Source organism: Xenopus laevis, chromosome 1S (genome assembly GCF_017654675.1).
Source record: "Xenopus laevis strain J_2021 chromosome 1S, Xenopus_laevis_v10.1, whole genome shotgun sequence".
NCBI lineage: Eukaryota > Metazoa > Chordata > Amphibia > Anura > Pipidae > Xenopus > Xenopus laevis.
In genome coordinates this window covers 108,802,800-108,824,923 of record NC_054372.1, presented here as the reverse complement: position 1 = coordinate 108,824,923, position 22,124 = coordinate 108,802,800, and the positions used below count along the sequence as shown (strand labels likewise).

Genomic DNA, 22,124 nt, shown 5'->3' with positions numbered 1-22,124 from the left:
AGTCACTGGTTCAGGTATGTAGAAGACACGAGTTAAAATCAGATCAATGAAGAGGCGGCCTTTACAGAAAACATTAACTCAGTGGAAAATAACATAAAGTTCACAAGGGAAGATGTCCATGAGAACAAACTTGCCTTTTTGGACTGTTTAATATTCATCCAAGAGAGGGGTAACTTGAAAACGGAAGTATACAGGAAACCCACTCAAACGGATCTGTTGTTCAATTCCAACCATACAATGCTATTCTAACCTCTGTACCCTGGCGGTTTCAGAACACTTCAAACATCCATTTATACAACTCTCACAAGTAACACCTCTTTCTAGGAGTTGCATGACACATTGGATAATCCTATCACAGTAACTACACAGAATCTACACCTCTGTGAATTTTCCGATGTCACCTCTTTGAAGAGTTACAATGTGCCATTGTGATTGGATTAGTGGAAGAGTTTATATGCCGAGGACTTCCCACATCAGTCAGTTGAACTGAAGAAGATGCTCAGATGAGTAGTGAAACGTCTTCATTGATTACTCAGCAAGTCCAGTTGCTCTAGAATCACTTATTCTAGATGAAGAATTTATGGGTGAGATTTAGTGGAGTAGGGGCAATTGACAACCTTATATTTGGTATGCGTGCAAGGAGGTGTCTCACATGGCACTTCTTTTTCTTGTCTCACCTATGATTACAGACATAGGGATTTTCTTAGAGAACATGTGCTTGAACTTTTAAATAATACACTAACTGTTCTCCAAAGTCTGTTCTTCAAAGTCCTGCTGTTTCTTTTGTCTACAGTGCATGGACTGGCAGAGAAGATTGGCATCAACAAATTTACTGGCAACTTCATTGCCGGTAAATTAGTAATACCAGCCCTGGCTCTAGTTGGTGTTTAACCAGCTAGGTCAGTCAAATACTGGCTGGGTGGCAACCTTAAGAGTCAGTAACCCTAACTATCTCCGCACTTACTGAATTTGGTTGACTCTTGGGTTGCTGACTGTCAGTTGAGCCAGAAGTTTAGTAATAACAGAGAAGCAATTATACATCAATTCATGTTGCATTAAGATACCTTTAAATCTCTTTCCATTCCTTTGAGAAAGGGGTGGGCAAGTGCCCTCTACAAATTGTATTGTTTTAATCTCTGCTCCCTCAAATACAGCACAGATCAACCTCACTATGCCAGAATATGCCTTATGGTGTAACAGATTTCACTTTGGAATTATAACTGTAACCACATTTACATGGTGAATTGATTATAGGACTTTCATTTTGTGAACTGTAAAGCCAGTAGATATACTTGTCAACCACACATGCTGATGATACCACACTAATTAATAAATATATATAAAAAGCTCTGAAATACAGGAATGTTGGTTAGTATCCATAAAGTCCTAATTAAGAAAGCAAGTATACTTTTTGACTTATTCCAATTATATATCTAATAATAAACCAGTACCTTGTACTTGATGGTAACTAACTGCATTAATCTTAATTGGTGGGTAAATAATGTTTAAATGTTTATCTGTAGCACTAATGCATAATTGCACAAAGATCCCTTATAATAAAAACCCCAGGGCCCGTGCATTATGGATAACAGACCCCATGCCTGTACTCGAATTGGCTCATTTAAAATTGGGATTACAGCACTGATTTTGCTTAGCAAATATGTGGTGGTAACCTCCTACAATATCATTTATGGCACTGCACAAAAAGCTGGCTCTTCTCAGATATTGTATTTCTAATAAAGAACTTGGAGAAATGGAGACATCTGAAGCTACAGTTTGTGCATTTCCATTTACAAAGTCCGGCTGGGTGCATGCCATTGCGAGTTATGAGCACACCTGCATTATGAACACACACACCTCGGAGCTGTTAAATCGGATTATAAAAATGGTTTAATAAAGCAATCGCTCAGAGGAAGGGACAAATGCTTTTGAACATGTCATCAACGCTGCGTTTGTATTATGTTCACAACACAGAGAAAATCTGGATTAACTCTCATGCCCCAGAAGAAACACCTGCACAGCGTGATTTTTCACATGACATACCATACAATTCATATGAGATCACAGAATATTTAACCCTCTCTGTACGGAGCTGACAATTAATCCTTCGCTTGTCAAAGCCTGGCCCTGCTTTACATAGTAAATAAGTAGGCGATATATATCAACTAGTTGAGCTCAGAGAAAAGTAGAAGTTGTTTTACACCTGCAGGTGTGAAAAAATTCATATAACATACACTACTGAAATCTAGTGGGTGGTGGCTCCAATAGTGAAGAGGCCCATACCCCACAGACTCATGCAAACCATTTCAGATGAACAACCAGATTAAACTTAAAATCATTTAATGGTCAAAGCAAACATCTGACTGGTAACTATTACTTGCTAGAACTGGGCAAACTTTGCGCCTTTTACAGTATTAAATGACCTGTATATTGTATAGAAGACATATTCAGAGTTGAAGTGGTCAAGCAGGACAAAAAAAAAAAAAAAAATCCGGTGGGTCTCGGCTGATGTGGGCCCAGTCACATCCCCCCTCTGCCCTCCCCCCCTGGCCTGTACCTTATTTACTCTTCTTGTGGCTGCAATTGGAGCCAGGCAGGATGTCAGGGGGCAGCACGCAATATCTCAGGAGGGGAGTGGGTCTGGGGGGTGTGCCAGGTTTTTTTTCCCAGTGTCCTGCCTGCCCAGTCTGACTCTGGCCCCGCCAACCCAGACATGCTCCCTGCCAGAAATTCTTGCCACTCCCCCTGAACTTCCATCTGATAAAGAAAAGAGGTTAAGTGTTTAAGCGGCAGATACTTTACATGTTCTGCTTATAGGTACATCCCCTAACTGGGGTGGGAGACCCTGAGTGGATGTGGGGACTCTGAGGTGGCAGCACCAGTGGGCTCCGAAAAGCCCAGTCCAACCCTGGACATATATCCATTTCTCTGGAATGTAAATACCCCTTAAAGGAAAACTACAGGTTGGGCACACACTATGTACCCCTAGGAGAACATAGGAAGAAGGTGCTCAAGTCTTTGACTGCAAATTCCCATTAAATGCATGCAAAGGACCTACACAGCACTGATAAAGCACATGTATTTCATTACTACCCATTTAGTCTCTATCAAAGTGTAGCGCTATAGTATATTTAGTGCTCCGTTCTCTATATATAAGCTCCACATCCAATACTGTGCTCCAGATGAGACCTTAAATCTTAGGGAGTAAGCCCTCACAAACGGTGTGGAGGCAGGGTGTAGTGTAATTGTAACTTGATGCAGGGTGCAATAATTGGGCGCCAGTGGTTCTTATAACTTAACCAATGAACATAGTTATTGTACAAGAACATCCACAATGGAGTGTACATACAGAGCAAGCAGGATCATACAGAACAGTGGATAGTCATATACTCACAGCACCTTTGTTCAGCATAAGTCCCCACAGGGATGGGGACAATGTACACACCAGCTGCTCGGGGTACACCCAGCTTTCAGCCCTTTCCCTAAGTGGAACCTGAGGGGAATCTCTACATCCATAGGTCTGTACACTTAGTCCCTACTTCTGGGCAATTGGTACCCGGGATCATAATCCCACTCACAATCCTCGGAGGAGCTTCAAGATGCTCTGCTAAATAACCTGTCTATCTGTCACTCCTAGAGTGACCTCTTAAGGTGAGTAGCCTATCCTTACTAGACCTGACCTGTCTAGGTTCCACTGGAGCTCTGCCTGCCTGCTCAGACCAGGTCTAACACAAGATGGATCCTGAGCACACGGCTGCCCAGGACTTTATACTTTAGCACATGCCATCTACTGGGCACTATTGTTAACACCAAGGGGCATAGCTTTAAGCAGGAATAGGAACAGGTCCCACCTCCTAACTGTATCTTAGGACCCAGTTAGGTGTCTATAACACTAGGAAACTGCCTGCTAAATAATACTGGGAGACTTATCAGTCCCCTACAAAATGAACCATTAAACACATTTCTGCTATGTCTCTATGCCCAAGCAGCACTAGTATGTCTACTACTGTCTGATTCTAGTGTAATATCATTGAAAAGAAATTGCACAGAGATCCAAGGCATAGTACTGTATGTTAGATAGAAACAAGATGGATAGTTTGGAGAACTTGCTTAGAGTTTAGGGAAGGTTTATATCCCCTTTAATTTGATTCACCTTTGTTAATGTGCCTTTACTGTGCAGCTGACAGCTCCCCTTTCTCTGTAATAATAAAACAGTACCTTGTACTTAATTCCAACTAAGCTATAATTAAACCTTACTGGAGGCAAAACACTCCAATTCGGTTAAACTTAAGTTATGTAATTCAAAATCACAAAAAGACCAGTTTTCTGGAAAATCCCAGGTCCTGAGCATTCTGGATAACAGGTTCCATATCTTTATTAGTAAATAGAAATAATAGAAATATTGTTATTGCCCCTATAAATACCAACCTCCTCCTGCTTCAGTTACACCATATGGTTGGCACGCAGACATAAGTATTAAAGCAACTGAATGGTTAAATATAAAGTATATTCCCCCAATATAACCCATCTTAAGCATCTTAGCTAGAAGTTTTCATAAGCTGAGAGGAAAAGAGTATGGAATGAATGCAGCATTCAATTTCAACATGAGGTGGAAACAATAGACATTTCTTTCCATCTGATCTGTGATATGAGACATCAAAGTGAAAAAAAAGAATACAAAGATACCAATTTAGTTCTGGAGGATAACAGAGTTCATGCCAAGCTTTGTGTTCAGGCCAATGTGGCTCTGCTTCAAATGGAAAAAAAAAGCTTTGAAAATTCCCACAATGTGTGGCCTAGTGCATGTCTGCATTGAATTGGAACTCTTTTGCTTTTATTCATCTCAAGAAGTGTATCTGATAGATATTAAACGTGTGCTCGGTAGATGACTAAATGCATTATAACACTAACATTTATATTTCTCTGTATGGAAATATGATGGACACAGAAAGACTTCGAAGCAGGATATTCCCACCCCAGTGTTTTCTATTATCCTGGGACATTTTTATATTAGTGGATTTTTCCACAGATAAAAGACAGTTGTTTCTTGTATCAAACAACTGGCCCCATTAGGAAATATACTGTAGGAAATAAAGGTTTCCTGTTTCTCTTTGCCTAAATGCAGGACTACGGGTTGAAGAGAGGTTAATTAAGATGGAGAAACGCTGGGGACAAGCAGAGCACACAGGATTTCATTGCTCATTCTGGGCAGTTGAGCTTTCTCTATGTGACATGTTATGGCTAATCTCAGGGCTTTCAAGGGGGCCAGTGAGAAATATATGTAACTTATATATGTAACTAATAAATATAACTTCAAAGTTTTACTGATACTCCTACTTCTCTCTGTCCTGACGGTGCTCTGACTGTTTCCCTACCTTTCCCCAGTCCAATAATGAGCTCCTAAAAGACCACTTGTGCCACTCATTGGAGGGGTGATGGTTTGGGTGTGTGTGTTTGTGCAGGACAGAATGTATTTAGCTTGCAGGTTCCTTCTATAGCAGATTGATTGACCAATATATTCAGTGGTGTAACTAGAGTGTGCTGGGCCTCCCTGCAAAAATAATCTTCACCCCACCCACATCCCAACTCCACCCTCCCACTTTCCACGCGACTCCACCCATTCCCACCAGACTCACGTCCCCCTTCTTTGCCACAGGTAAGAGAACGGCTGGGGAGGAGGGTTTTTTATTAGCTATAGAGGAAGCAGACCCCAAAGTCCTGCCCCCCTGCAACTGTGGGGTCTGCTTCCTCTATAGCTACGCCACTATACAGGCAAGAATCTGAGCAAGTTTCATTATAAGAATGAATACATGTCTGAACAGTATCGGACTGGCCTACAAGGATACCAGGTTAGTGGGCCCTCTTGCTTGGCCTGTTTCATGGACATTCCTGATTTTTGTCTGGGAACAAGGGTGAAACAGATGGAAGAATATAGTGTAGTATGTAAAGAAAGACACTAATAGATTAAAGAGGTTGAGGCAGGGAAGTAACTACAGAGGAAGCCGACCCTGTGACTGCAGGGGGCACCGTGAAGTATAGGGGTCCCAATGAGGCCCTAATTACTGAACAATTTCAATATATGTTGGTAAAACAGGACAACTCCTGGATATGTTTGGGGCCCTAAAATTAATTTGCTGTGGGGCCCAGTAAGTTATGCCAGTGGGTTGAGGAAAAATAGTTTGGAGAGTGGCCTTATGTTCTAAGGTTTTTTCTGTGGACCACCTGCATCTCAGTCTGACGCTGCACCTCAAAGTGTTACTGACACAGTGTGTGGCACTCAGCAGGTCTGTAACATGGAACTTGCCATTTTCATGTGAACTGTAATGAATGTATAGCTGTAATGTTCACTCTAAACTGATCTCTTGAATAACATGCATGTAAAAGAGGTACTATTCTGTAGTTACAGTTCAAGTGTAATCTGCTGTGTTATCACTAGATGGCAGCAACCCCTAAGGTTGCCCTCAACAAGGACTACCTTGGGACATTTATAAAGGGAGGGGGAAGGTTCCACGATAACGTATATATATATATATATATATATATATATATATATATATACCTGTATATATATACCTGTATATATATATATATATATATATATATATATATATATATATATATATAAGGAGGTTGCTGGAGAAGAAAAGGTCTTTGGCTTGATTTAACATCAAGAGTCAGCCCAACAAGCCTAAAGAAAGTGCTTACTCAAACAGCTTAAGCAGGCAGTTTGTGGACAAGACTAGTTAGTGACAGGTTAGACTTTTAAGAGCTTGTTTTAAAGTTGATTTTAGCTAGGCTAGATAGAACTGGCAGCTGTTGCCTCACCAAGGAAGACAGTTGGGCAGTTCCCCTGTATTTATGCCACAGGTAAGGTGTTTTGGATCAGATAAGGCCCATAAACCATATAGAAATAAATGTGAAAGGGAGCACCAATCCTTAAGAGTAGCACAGGTGGTGTGCAGGGTCAGATATATTAAATATGAGAGAAGAAAAGAGAGGAGCGACCCATTACAAATCTCAATTAGATTAGTCAAACTTAACTTTTATTAGATATAACTAATAACACACTGGAGTAAAAGGGGGACTATTACCCCACTTACCTGGTGTAAAAGTCCTACTGTCTGTCCTACTGTGTGGAGAGAGAGGAAATAGAGAGGTGTCTCCAAAGGCCTAACAAATTATAACTGAATAAGAATTCTAAAGATATCTAGAAGTCCAAAACGCCTTATTAGTTTGCAAGCACCATTTCCATGTCACAGTACCTCTCCGGCGGCAGCTTCCTTAATAAACCTATGCCACCTGGAAAGATGAAAGAATGACCATGTGTCAGTGAGGTTCATGTGTAAAAGCGAAATTCAAAAGCCACATGTATAAATAAGCCAATAAAATATTCAATAAGTCTGTATAGGATACCGTTCATTTTGATTCAATTTAACGGTCTTTCATCTGGTTCCTCTATAAACACCTGTAAAAGAAAGGATTTGGGTAAAGCACCACCTTTTGCTTCAGAGCTTTGAATGTTGCTGCAATATCTATCCTTACTGAGCATCATCAAACCACTACTTTCACCGGGGTCACAAACCTTTTTTTACCCATGAGCCACACTCAAATGTAAAAAGAGTTGGGGAGCAACACAAGAATGCAGAATGTTCCTGGGAGTCCAAATAAGAGCTGTGATTGGCTATTGGAATCCCCTATGATGACTGGCAGCCTACAGGAGACTCTGTTTGGCAGTACTCCTGTTTTTTTATGCAACCAAATTTTTTTTTATGCAACCAAAACCTCCAAGCCAATAATTAAAAATAAGCACCTGTTTTGAGGCCACTGGGAGCAACATGTAAGGGGTTGGTGAGCAAAATGTTGCTGACGAGCCACTGGTTGGAGATCACTGACTTCCACTATGTGTAACTGGTATGAAGCCAGCTAATTGCGGGGGACTTGAAGTGGTGGCCACCAAACATCTTAGTCCGGCACTGACTACAACTACTTAATATACAGCAAAGGAATCCCATGCATGCCATAAAAAGTGTACAGGTATGGGACATTTTATCCAGAATGCTCGGGATCAGAATAACGATCAGAATAACGCATCTTTCCATAATTTGGGTCTTCATACCTTAAATCTACTAGAAAATCATACACAGTGAACATTATCCAATGGGTTGGTTTTGCTTCCAATAAGGATTCATTATATTTTATTTGGTATCAAGTACAAGCTACTGTTTTATTATTACAGAGAAAAAGGAAATACTTTTTGAAAATGTGGATCATTTGATTATAATGAAGTCTATGGGAGACGGCCTTTTGGATTTGGATCTTTCTGGATAATGGGTTTCTGGATAATGGTTCCCATACCCGTACTGAATTCAACTGAAAACTACATAAGCTTGTAAAAAAAAAAAGAAACACACCAATCCATAGATACAGGTCCCCTTTATTTGTACTCCTAATTTCAGTATGCCATGGTATATACCAATAAATTAAAGGATGCACCAAGTACATGATTTTGCTGTATATTGCATCTTTCATAAAATATTTGCGTGAACACCAACCGAATCCCATTGCTCATTTGCATATGCAAAACACAAGTTTTCCAGATCCCTAAAGCCACACAATATTAAGGGCCTGTTTATGGGCGATTCTGAATCTTGCACGATTATTTATCCCTGACAATCCCACTATAAGTTCACGTTTAAGCAAGAATTGTGGTAACTAAACAGCATGAATTAAAAAGATTCCACTTGTCTTTTTTCAAATACATTTCCATCTGAAATTTCCATCTCAATACTAATAAATGATTTCTTAGAGAATACACATTTATGTATATATGTGCAGTACATATACATAGAGGACACCACCAAATTGGCAACTTGAACTCATTAAAGTACCATATGGTTATTTTCGTAAAACTGGAATTTACGATAGTTAGATGGGGTTTTATGTATGCTCTCTGTTATTTTTAGCAGGTTTTATGTCACATAACATAAAATCCCTAAGATTTTTTAAAAGCAACTGTTAAGTCACTATATCTTATATTTGCACTCGTAGAAGACTTGGAGCATCCCTATACCGCTTATCTGCAGATATAAATCACATTAGCGGTGGAACACATGTCATTGATCAAAAGCACCTCTTAAGGGCAGTACATAGATCAAATGAATAAACTCTTTAACCTCCAGCATATGAAGACCTTGCTCTGCTTAAGAAGGCCCCTACTGTTTTATAATTTAATGATGAGCCAAAAATAAGCTGTTATATACAGAAAACACTCTGTATTCGTTCTCATTCTCCATTCCGTTAAGCCGACTCTACTTTATTTGATCAATGGAATCTCACATATAACCATTGTTCTACTTGTTTTGTTTTTTGTTTTTTTACAAATACTTAGCTAAGATGCAAAAAAAAAAAAGGCATTAGAAAAGTTCCAAAAATAGTTTTATCTGGAAAACAATGTACAATTATCCATATTGCACTTTTTATACAATAACCCTAATAAATATACACAAAGTTATACATACATAAAAACATTTTAATAATAAAATAATGTGATGCATTTAAACAACACACCCCTTGCTCAGTGAACCATTGGCAGAAAGATTGTGTAGAGGCTGAACAGAGTCCAGGGTATGCAAAAAAAAAGTAAGAATCTCTCACAAAGGAATTATGATTGGCTGTTGGGCTTTGTGAGTAAATGGCAAGTAGCACTGCAAGCATGATGTGTCCTCCAGTATGGTTAAGAACAAAATAGGATAAACAGAAAGCAGCAACAGTCACTATTCCATTATTATAATGTTATTTTTATTGTATTTTATTTCCAAATGGGAATATCAAGGACAAGAACCTAACCCAGTTTGCTAACAGTTTGCTCCCATTCCAAAGCCCTCCCTCTTTCCTTCCAAACCACACTTCTGGTTTCCCCCAAAACCTTCCCATCTGCTGTACCTGGTTTTATAAACAAAGTAATATAGAGCGGTTGGTGGCCACCACTTGCCCTGCTTAAGGTCCTCTGCTCTGTGGGTGGACAACAATCATGCACAGTTGAAGGCAGGTCAAATTCGGCTGCAACTGTGCATGTTCCTTTTGGGAGATCACTGAGAACAAGACCTAAAGATGCGCAATATGGCACCTACCAACCTTGCTGTACTACACTGCTTTTAAGAACAAAGAACGGCAATTGGGGAAATTTAAGAGGTTTCCCGTTGTGCGATTTAAGGGGAATGGGAGGGCTCTGGAGAGGTCCCTGAAACACTTTTTTCAGGTCAGTTGGTTTCAGAAATAGAGACTTTTTCCAATTACTTTTTATTTACTATTTGTGACTGTTGAATATTGAAGTGTAAAGTTTAATTTTTCGACTTCTAAAGGTGCTCTCTTTGGTCACGACTCTGTAAGTCAGGAGTGCCCATACTTTCCTAATGCGAGGTCTACTTTTAGTGATGATGTCCCAATATGATCTACATCCATAAAAGCATAGTTAGCATTCTGTTCCATGGAAAATATTGATGTTGAGAAAATACTGTACATATTGCTATATTTATCAAACTATTTCTTATGTAACCTTAACGTAATAAATATCTGAACGGAAAGAATGAAACAGGAGGATGATATAGACAAGATGATTGTTGACAGTGACATGAGATCTATTGATCACCAGCTAAAGGTCTACTGGTAGATCCCAATCTACATTTTGGGCACCCCTGCTGTAACTGTTCTAAATGGATACATTTAGTTGTGTAATTCTTATCTTTGTCCCTGCTGAGCAGAATCCCTGAGTTTCATTAAAGGCAGTTGTTAGAACTGATTATTATTAACATTTATTCATTAACATTTATTTAAATAGTGCCAACATATTTTGCAGCGCTGTTACAATAGATGCTAATATTCCACAGATACTGCTGAGAAATGCATCAACTAACTGTATCAACTAAATGTAGCAAATTGTAACAGTTCAGAGTCGGCTCCTGGATCACTGAGCTGCCAGACTGAAACACTAGAGACACGAACATTAAACTTTAATTTTGGGGAAAAGGCAAAAAATAAAATAAGGAAAGCAATTGAAAAAAGCCTTTGTTTCTGGTGACCAATCTAAAACTTTTCATTCTCTTATAGGGTTCAAGTAATGTCCAAGTACACCATTTTAGCCTTTCCTATGCTGCAACTAATTTTACTGAGATATCAAACAGCCCTATGTCATAAGGGAGATAATGATGCACTCCTGGTCTTTCTGAGAACTTATCAGAGTTGGACTCCCGCCCCAGCCATCACAACTACCTTCTTCTTCTAGCGGGCAAGCAGGGACCAGGGAGGAAGGTCAGGAGTCGCTGTAGGCTTCGCGCAGGTAAGGGGTCTGGCCCAGGTTTTTTCTCAGGGTCCTGCCGGCCCAGTCTGACCCTGGACCTTATTTCATGTTATAATTCAAGTGTGAAAAGGGATATGGGCTTAAAAACCAGGACTGGATCATTATCTCCCTTATGACACAAGAGCTGGTTGAGGCCTCTGACTTAAACCAGCCAAAACTGCCCATGTCATCTTCTACGGGTCCTACAATTCCCCAAAAATAAATTTGCTCACTAATAATAAGTTCTTTGTGAATTCTCTGTGAATTCTGCCTGTGCAGTCCCCAAAATGAAGGGCAGTACATGATAATAAACCAAACATTTGGGGGTAAATTTATCAAAGAGTGAAGTTCCGCCACTAGAGTGAAATTCCGCAGCTCTCAATTCATTTCTATGGGATTTTGAAAGGCGTATTTATCAATGGGTGAAGTGGAAGTTCACCCTTTGATAAATACGCCTATAAAAATTCCATAGAAATGAATGGAGAGTGGTGGAATTTCACTCGTGGCGGAACTTCACTATTAACTTCACTCTTTGATAAATATACCCCTAGGTGTCTACACACTACCAATACAAATACAAAGGTGCCAGACACTTTTCTAGCTCTCAGGAGGAGACATTTTCTGTTACAGGTTGTGCTGGAGTTTTTGAATATCTGAAGCAAAGTATTTTTAAAAAAGCCCTATACCCATCCACAATATCCCACCCCATTCAGATACAACCTGTTATCTTTGCTTTAATGATTATACTAATCAAATGCAATGGTATTTAAAGGGATTCTGTCATGATTTTTATGGTCGTTTTTATTTCTAATTACACTGTTTGCACTGCAAATAATTCTCTCTACAATATAAAATTTCATTCCTGAACCAGCAAGTGTATTATATTTTAGTTGTAATATTGGTGTGGGCAGCCATCTCAGGTCATTTCATTTTGCCTGGTCATGTGCTTTCAGAATGAGCCAGTACTTTAGGATGGAACTGCTTTCTGGCAGGATGTTGTTTCTCTTACTCAATGTAACTGAATGTGTCGCAGTGGGACCTGGATTTTACGATTGGGTGTTGTTCTTAGATCTACCAGGCAGCTGTTATCTTGTGTTAGGGAGCTGCTATCTGGTTATCTTCCCATTGTTCTGCAGACGGGCTGCTGGGGAGGGGGGAGGGAGGGGGTAAGTATCACTCCAACTTGCAGTACAGCAGTAAAGAGTGACTGAAGTTTATCAGAGCACAATTCACATGACTGGGGGCAGTTGGGAAACTGACAATATGTCTAGCCCCATGTCAGATTTCAAAATTGAATATAACAAAATCTGTTTGCTCTTTTGAGAAATGGATTTCAATGCAGAATTCTGCTGGAGCAGCACTATTAACTGATGCGTTTTGAAAACAACATGTTTTCCCATGACAGTATCCCTTTAAGTGCTACTAAGTTGGTCAGATTTCTATGCTGCATTCTTCCAGTGCATATAACTGTGTAAAGAGGCAAATTTAGCTCAGGGAAGAGGTTTATTAAACTTGGCATATGGCACAGAGGAACTAAAAGATTTATTAAGCAAAAAAATTTGTAGTGGAAGAATGCAGTGGATACATGAACTGGGGAGCTAAGAATGCTGATTAAGAAGAGAAAGGCAGAGATCTGGGTATAAAGGCACAATTACAAACCCTGTTTATTTACAGGACTTACTCTTACTTATCTCCTCCTGATTTGTACATAGCACATACTCCTATTTATTTACAAAGATAGCAAGCTTCAAAAATTTGCGTTTCCCACTTTACAGAAAACCATTGCTCTCACGGTGGATATAAAATGTGGGTGCAGAGGGCAGCATAATTTCTTGTTTAAGAACAAACATAATAACCTGCACACAATTGCTAATAGTAATCATTTTGTTCCCCTTAAAGCGGTGGTTCACCATTAAGTTAACTTTTTGCATGTTATAGAATGGATAATTCTAAGCAACATTTCAATATGTATTCATGATTTTTGTTTTAGTTTTTCAAATTATTTGCCTTTTACTTCTGACTCTTTCCAGATTTCAAATGGGGCCACAGACCCCATGAAAAAAAAAAGCAAATGCTCTTTAAAGCTACAAATGTGTATTAGTGCTACTTTTTTATTTCTCGCCTTTCTACTCAGGCCTCTGCTATTCATATGCCAGTCTCTTATACAATAAAAAAAGAATGATCTAACTTCGGATATATAAAAAAATTGACTAAGAGGAGGGGATCTGACTTCCGTCAGTATTTAATTTTGTATAGGAGAAAAGAAGAAAAGTATCCCCGTCTTCTTAATCAGAAAAGTTACAAAAGAATATATATTATCACTGTGTGATCTGTTTTCAGTTAAACCATTAAAAATCTTGAAAAAAGTTGATAGCCAGCAACAAATAACAACTATTAATCTGTCACGTGATCCAATATCTATGAATTCCCTCTTTTTATTTCATAAATTAATCCCACAAAGTGCTAGTGCTTAACCTCAATAAGTTAACATTAAATAGAGTAAAACTAAAACTCAATTAATTTTCCTTTTGATTATTGTGTATATTAGGTAAATTCTAACTCATGAATAATTAATTTAACATTAATTGATAATTTACTAACAACCCACTAAAACACCAATAAGGATGGTAAAGTGCCACCAAATGTGATCAATTCACATATAAATTACTTAAAGTGCAATTATGAACATCTCTGATTCCAAGAAAAGGTAGGAAAAGGAAATTGGTAGAATGGTGGCCTTTCAAGGCCTTGAAAAAGCAATTTTGCGAAACGCGCGTTGGCTTGCGATTCTTACTGGTTTATACCAATTTTAGATAAAACCTTGGGGGGTTCTTTTTACAAAAACGTTTTTTTTTTATAGTGATCTGGGCACTTCTCTCTGCTCAGATTATAGGAGATTCCTCATCTGTATTCTTGTTTACTGTTTTCACTATAAGTGCTCTGGAATTTGTGTGTTTTTTAGACAAGACAGCTTCTCAATCTAGACAGTTAAAATAGAATTGAGACCACAGTTCCAGAAGCACTGACTTCTCCTCCTTTGTGGGGTCCCGCAGTTAGTAAAACAATCAGCTAGACAATACGGGACTTCTCCACCATTCTACCAATTTCCTTTTCCTAACTTTTCTTGGAATCAGAGATGTTCATAATTGCACTTTAAGTAATTTATATGTGAATTGATCTCATTTGGTGGCACTTTACCATCCTTATTGGTGTTTTAGTGGGTTGTTAGTACATTATCAATTAATGTTAAATGAATTATTCATGAGTTAGAATTTACCTAATATACACAATAATCAAAAGGAAAATTAATTGTGTTTTAGTTTTACTCTATTTAATGTTAACTTATTGAGGTTAAGCACTAGCACTTTGTGGGATTAATTAATGAAATAAAAAGAGGGAATTCATAGATATTGGATCACGTGACAGATTAATAGTTGTTATTTGTTGCTGGCTATCAACTTTTTTCAAGATTTTTAATGGTTTAACAGTGATAGTTTATATTCTCTTTTGTAACTTTTCTGATTAAGAAGACGGGGATACATTTCTTCTTTTCTCCTATACAAGTCTCTTATACAAATCAATTCTTGGTTGTTAGGGTAATTTGGACCCTAGCAACCAAATTACTGAAATTGCAAACTTGAGAGCTGCTGAATAAAAAGCTAAATAACTCAAAAGCCACAAATAATAAAAAATCAAAACCAATTGCAAATTGTTTCAGAATATCACACTAAAAGTTAACTCGAAGGTGAACAACCCCTTTAAGGCACAAGTTATGGCAATGGACATGCTACTTACTTTCAGACTCCCAAAAAACTGGGGCATTTTGGAAAAATTTAAATTTTTCTAACTGGCAATAGCCTTACAGCCAAAAATGGCCTTCAAATTTGGCCAGTTCTCTTGCTACACCATGGGGTGTCATCATAGCTGTGTCACTGTTACAGATTTGTAAAGAATGACAACTTAAAATTTTACACGTATTGAGTGGAAAACCCCCATGATAGGTACTTAAGTAATAAAAACCCTATTCCCCACTGAATCATAATGTACAGGTAGCAAAGTGCAAAACAAATTTTCCCGTTGTTTTACAATTCCTGTTTCTTAGTAAACTGGATTTCCTTTCTCACATTTTTTTTTGTTTTGCCTTTCTTGCAAGTAAATCTTAAGCATAAAGTGCTTGTAGGGAAGAATATTTTGCAGCCAGTAGTAAATACTGGGCAATGGATCAGTCATCATAATACAAAGTATGTTGGCAGTGTGCAATTAACCTAGGGAAACACTTGTGCCTACAGTCTAGGGCTGAGTTATCATTAAGGTGCCATGTTCCCATTGTGCATATAAAAGCCTTTCCTTGTCATTTCGGTATGTGTCATATAGAGCAATACTGTATCTCATGACTCATGACTTCATAGTCTTCCAGTTTATTGCATATGAATCCACCCTGTGATTTTCCTTTTTGAACCAGAAGTGAACAGTGATTAACACGTTACTTCTGTACCAATCTGCACAAAGAATTCCATTGCTCAAATGGAAATTGGAGACGGCACAAGAAAAATGTAAAAGGGAAAAAAAAAAACAAAGGCAATGAAACCAATAAAATTACATGTACATCCAAAATCTTGATTGGAGTCCAAAGTTGTCCATTTTTTTTACATGTTGCTACATTCTGATTCCAACAAACTCCCTTTGCTTAATTGCCATGAACAAAGCTCTGTGGGTTTCATATTGTTCATGAGCCAACTGGTTGTCTTCTTGCTTAGTTATTAAGCATTATCATTACGTTTTTGTTCCATTTTCAACTCGTGGCAAGCACGTGAGTGATGTTGTCAGGTATTTACAGCATTCAGTCTTCCAGCAGAAATGGAAGAGAATCATGTCAAGCCATTTAAAATGCTGACGAGAAAAATAAATAGAATCACAGGGGCATTGTAGAGTTGCCAACCTGTTATCATTGTTCCTTTTCTATTCCCCATGGGTAGGGTATGAGAAGAATTCCGCAACAAATGTTTATGCCTTCCCACAAGTCCCGCAACAGCGAGATCGGAACTGGGCAAGTTGGCAGAGCTTCAGTTGCTTGATCTTCTCACAGTACCTGGTGGTGTCTCTGCAGTCTACTACAAGAAAAACAACATAATAGAATAAGGGGCAATGTGTAAAAACAATCTGCAAAATCTTGATATATCTTATTGGTTTATCTTGTTTAGTGTACTACCAACTACTTCAATAAAAATGTACCACTAGTGGCCACAATAAGGTCAAAATAGTATTACGCCTCTTGGGTTTTACTTATACCAAGCCTTGAAATGAAACATAATACAAAACCAGTGGCTTACCCAGCAAGAGAAGCCAGTACTACGAAATTAGAATCTCTATTGGGAAAAAGAATGGAAGTACAATATGAAAAGCTCTAATTCCATACCATTTTCACAAGGAGTGATGTTGCAACGTTGCCAGTTAATTGGACGAGACCTCCAGGAGCACAAGTGATCCGGCACAGACTTGTTGGTTCGGTGGTGTACACATTCCACCCGCCTGGATTGGAAACCATAGTTACCACATGTGGCTGTGCAAAGGTTCCAGGATGACACCCGCCAGTGTACACTGCACATATCTGCCCAGCAATTCTGCGTATTTAGTGGCCTGGTGAGGGAAAAGGACAAAAAATTACATTCAGAGTACTGAGAAATAAATTCCAATCCCAATATTCCAAATAATTGCAATGTCACGTATAATAACATCAAAGCAATTGTATTTTCTTTTCAAACTCACATGACTTCAAGCATTCAGAATTGGTTTGGCACTTAGGAAAGCCACACATTTAAATGAGAAATAAACCCTATAGGGTTGTTTTGCCTCCAATAAGGATTAATTATATATTAGTTTGGATCAAGTACAAGGTACTGTTTTATTATTACAGACAAAAGAAATCATTTAAAAGAGTTAAGTACAATAACATTTCTAGTTTTTCAACTATGTACACATAATAAAGAAAGACCTAATAGCTTGATTCCATGCAATCGCTCCACATCAATATTCCCTCCATAAGCATGGAAAAATGATTATTGCTTATGTATAGAGTTTATATACTATACAGAGGTCACTGAATATACAATTTAAAACAGATTTACTTGGAATGAATGCCAGAGACACTGTCAGATAGTATTATGTGCAAATTACATTTACTGTATGTATCTGTCCGTAGACTAACCATGTTCCAAATATTATATGGTTTCATTTGGAAGCTTCATGCAATAAATCTAGTTAGGCAGCAAATGTGTGCCTGTTATAGATAAATAGCTGCATACTATTTATTATACAGCACACTAGATAGCTATATGTTATTGCATATAGGGTTGCCCCATTTTAAAACAGTCAGGTTTTCGCATTGGCTGTCCGGTTCATTTCTAATTTCAAAAGTCCAGATGGGACTCTGCAATGAATGAGGCGGCAGCTAGCCAATCACTGGATGTCATGTCACAGCCCCATCCCCTGACGTAACAAGTTTATCTCCCAAATGGCATCGCCCTCCCCCACCACTAACATCACCCAACCTGTCCCATGCCTGGACCTTTAGCCATGGAGAGATGGCAACCCTAAGTGCACAGTATGATTAAAACATACATAAAAATATTATATAATAATATTTAAAAAAACATATTGGCTAGAAAAAGGTTGACCAAGCCCAGCTTACATTGGAAATAAGGCACTTGAGTTGAATAGGATTATCAGGGTGCACATAGGCACTGTCTAGAGACTTATTTACAAATACATTTTCTAAAGAAAACTACAGAATTCTTTGAGATTAGAATCATTTCATTTTTTTACAGGGACAACAGGGAAAATTTCTTAATCTGTTGGGCCAGTCCCACACCACAAAATACTGGATAGAAGGAAAGTTGGAATAGCAAATTAAATATGGGTTTCATGTTTTATTAATGTTCTGGGTACCCATATAGAATTATAGTATTCTGACTGTATATAACAATGTTTATTTACATGTAATTAACTTTACAGTGGAGCGTTACCAGTTACTAGACACAAAAGGAACACGTTTTGAACGATATCCACAAAATGCACATCCACATATTATATTATTTATTTACAGTAAGTGTATTAAACATAAGGTAATTCATTACCGTGGCAAAGCCTGGCACTGCTCAGGAGATACAATGGTCCCATCCCTTGTCCTGCAGTATATCTGTCTGTGTTGTAGAGCTATTCTGGGTCCAACGCAGGGTCCATGACACTTAATATAAAAACCAAAACAATTTACTAAAACCATTAACCTTTATTTTGAAAAATCCTGGGGAATGACCATATCATCCTATAGGTTTAATGGCAGCCTTTTCAAAGGTTAGGTTAACTACTATAGCGAAGGTAGGAGAGGTAGGCTGGTGGACTATGAATAGTTCTACTGTCTCACTGTAGGATCAGCCTCATCCTAATTTTTTTCTGAGAAATGCAGGAACTACATTGCTTTGCATATCTTCTTGAATCAAGCTCAATGTACTATCATGCTTGTATTAAGTACAAATAGCTAGTGGCCAGACAAAGATGAAGCTCAATTTACAGCAAATGTGCTTCAGTTAGCTTATTATGGTTTGATACAAACATTTTGTACAGGTTTTACAATTTCTTTACACTTTGTTGTAGGCTATAGAAAAAATGCATCATATTTGCATGAGAAGGAAACAAAACAGATTCAACTGACATAGCAATAATTTCAATTTTCCAGTCAATGTCATAAATAAGTGATTAAAGCTCTCCTGGGATCGCATTCCCCTATTTATATGAACTGCAGGAGTGCTCTCTCATTACTCACAGTCTTGGAGGGCAATCAAACTGGGTTTTTGCTGCTGCTGTTAAAATTTTAATACAGCAATTTTACACATGTGCTGCCATTAATTGTTGCTTTTTCAATATTTCCAATATTTTCTGAAGACACCTGTATCTTATGTAATATATCACACAATACAACAACTACAATATTAAGAATTATTATTATTGCTACCAACATATTCTATACTGTTGTGCAGGAACAGTTGGACATATACAAAAATAAATACCAAATGAGCTGGAACAGACCAATATGGTCAGTTTACTCATTTTAAACAAATGATGTACATGTAAATACATACTCCACCTTCATTAGGTTGATATACTACCACTACACATTGTATTTGCCTAGATCAACCCCTTGGAGCTATTATTAAGGACGAAGACTCACAAGTCCAAATATTCAAATCCAATTTATAAAACAATTTCCTCTCCAGTTCTATGAATGTTCAAACTCTAAAAAACCCATGTGTCAATTACTAGTCTTCCGTAATCAAAACAGAACAAGTGAATAGTGGTCCTGTCCATAGTTGTGGCTTTTTCTTCTTTCATACAGTCACTCCATGCTGTCATCTATGTACGCAGTGCTGCCCATGATTTGGAAGACACCTCCAGAGCACACATTAATAGTGTTTGAAGCATAAATTCAGTTGACTTCTTCAAGTGCTCTAAGAGCCACTTAGGAAGCAATTGACATAAACACTGTTTTAATCTAAGAATCTGACACTTCAGCAACAGCTGTAGCACACGGAGCTTCCTGTGCACTTTCTCACCCTCCTTTCAAACAGCTACAGATTTATAGTCACAACATGCGCTGCCACAGGACACATGGGAATTCCATCTTCTCTAGGCTGGATCAAGAACAGCAGTATACATTAGGTCTTCTAAAAGTTGTTTTCATTATTTTAAAACAGTGTATTTTACTATACTTTGAACAACAAAATGTGTGTGGTGGAAACAAGAACTCTATAAAGGAAACACTACAATTTGAACATAGATATAGTATGAAACATGCAGACTTTGCCCAAGGAGAGAATAATCAGGAGAGAATATATATTACCTAACACAGACAGCCAACCAGAGGTAGGGGGTTTGGTTGTACATTGCATAACATAGGTCCCCAAACTAATGGTTTTCATTAGTGCATAGCTATCAGGCAGCCTTTAAATAAGGCAAAAAAAATATACTCAGCTCTATGGCATGAGCAAAGATACAACCACTGTAAGCAGCAACCAGAGAGAAAGTTTCACTGCAATGTACTGTACAAACATACTTAGTAAGATCACACAGTCCCAATGACAATCCAGTGCTCTGGATCTGTAAAAAGGAACATCTGCATAGCATATGCTACAACACCACTCGTCCATGCTTCACTTTGCAAGCGTCACAATGACTCTTGTTGGCTCAAGAACACAAAAGACACTAAATAACAACAAACGCAATGCATCCCAGAGCCACAGGGGAACGTTTATAACATGAAAGACTTATTCGGTATAGGAAAACAAAGAAATATTTGACAGCATTTTTAATATAGTTTTGTTTTCAACTATTCCTGTACCCGATTTTCTGCTCATAACAGTATTTTATACCTAATGTTTATTAAGCTGCTAATACCCATTCTCTGACCAAACTCCATGATTCCACTTTACTTAACTGTAGTGGATGCTTAATAAAACTGTTTCACAAATCACAAATAGTTTTTTGAAACAATTTTTTTTTGCAGTTATTTATCTGTTTAGGATTGATTTGCAAGTTCCTTAAGCTGACATTATTTTTAGGGATGCACCGAATCCAGGATTCTGTTTGGGATTTGGCCAGGATTCTGCCTTTTTCAGCAGAATTCGGATTTGGCCGAATCCTTCTGCCCGGCCGAACCAAATCCGAATCCTAATTTTCATATGCAAATTAGGGGCAGAGAGGGAAATCACATGACTTTTTGTCACAAAACAAGGTAAATGTCACAAAACAAGTACAAAATGTTTTCCCTGCCCGCCCCTAATTTGCATATGCAAATTAGGATTCGGATTCGGTATTCGGCCGAATCCTTTGTGAACTATTCGGGGGTTCGGCCGAATCCAAAATAGTGGATTCGGTGCATCACTAATTATTTTTATAGCTGTAACCAGAACACTCATGCTGTGAGCTGGTGACAGATTTAACCTAGTCTAATTAGCTGATTCTAGCCTGAGTCAAGAGTTTGTAATGCTCTACTGAAATACTGTAAGCAAAAGAAAATAATAATGAAACCTACTTGGGAGAAAAACTAATACTAGTTAATATATCGTACCAGTTACAAGGATTCTCTCATGATTTTTTGGTATAGTTTTTATTTCTAAATTACACTGTTTACATGACAAATAATTCATTCTACCATATAAAATTTAATTTCTGAAACAACAAATATTTTTTTTGCTGCAATATTGATGTGTAGGCAACCATCTCAGGTCATTCTGCCTGATTGTTTCTCTTACTCAATGTAACTATTGCTATCTTGTGTCAGGGAGCTGTTATTTGTTTGCCTTCTCATTGTTATGTTGGTAGGCTACTGAGGAGGGGGAGGGGTGATATCAACCCAACCTGCTGTAATAATTAGCACAAGTCACGTGACTGAGGGCCCTAGGAAACTAACAGCATGTCCAGCAACCATGTCAAATTTCAAAATTAAATAGGAAAAAATGAAAGTGAAATTGAAAGAAAGTGCAGAATTCTGCTGGAACAGCAGCATTGAATGATGGGATCTGAAACAGAAATCCTTTAAGAGCGGATTGCAGCAGTCCTTTTGTAGTATATAAAGACATGCTGCTCCCCACAAATAACAACCTATGTATTTCTACTCACAAATAAATGGCACAATGGCTGACTTAACAATATAGATAGACCTGGAAACCTTAATGTTCCAGAGGAGCTCATGATCTAGGTCACGTAAGTAACATACAGGGCAAACAGTGACATAAAC

At 38.1% G+C, this 22,124-nt stretch overlaps 1 protein-coding gene across 1 annotated transcript in view; it reads right to left on the bottom strand.

The window, feature by feature from the left end:
• Window positions 1–15,027: 15,027 nt before the first annotated feature.
• The window catches only part of adamtsl1.S (ADAMTS like 1 S homeolog), a 161,466-nt gene continuing 154,369 nt past the window's right edge, over window positions 15,028–22,124 (bottom strand). Inside the window, exons 27-29 of the mRNA XM_041580075.1 lie at window positions 18,469–18,578; window positions 16,752–16,972; window positions 15,028–16,446 (exon numbers count right to left, since the gene is read on the bottom strand). Coding sequence (XP_041436009.1) covers window positions 16,340–16,446; window positions 16,752–16,972; window positions 18,469–18,578 — 438 coding nt within the window. The 3' untranslated portion in view covers window positions 15,028–16,339. The remainder of the gene's footprint in view (window positions 16,447–16,751; window positions 16,973–18,468; window positions 18,579–22,124) is intronic.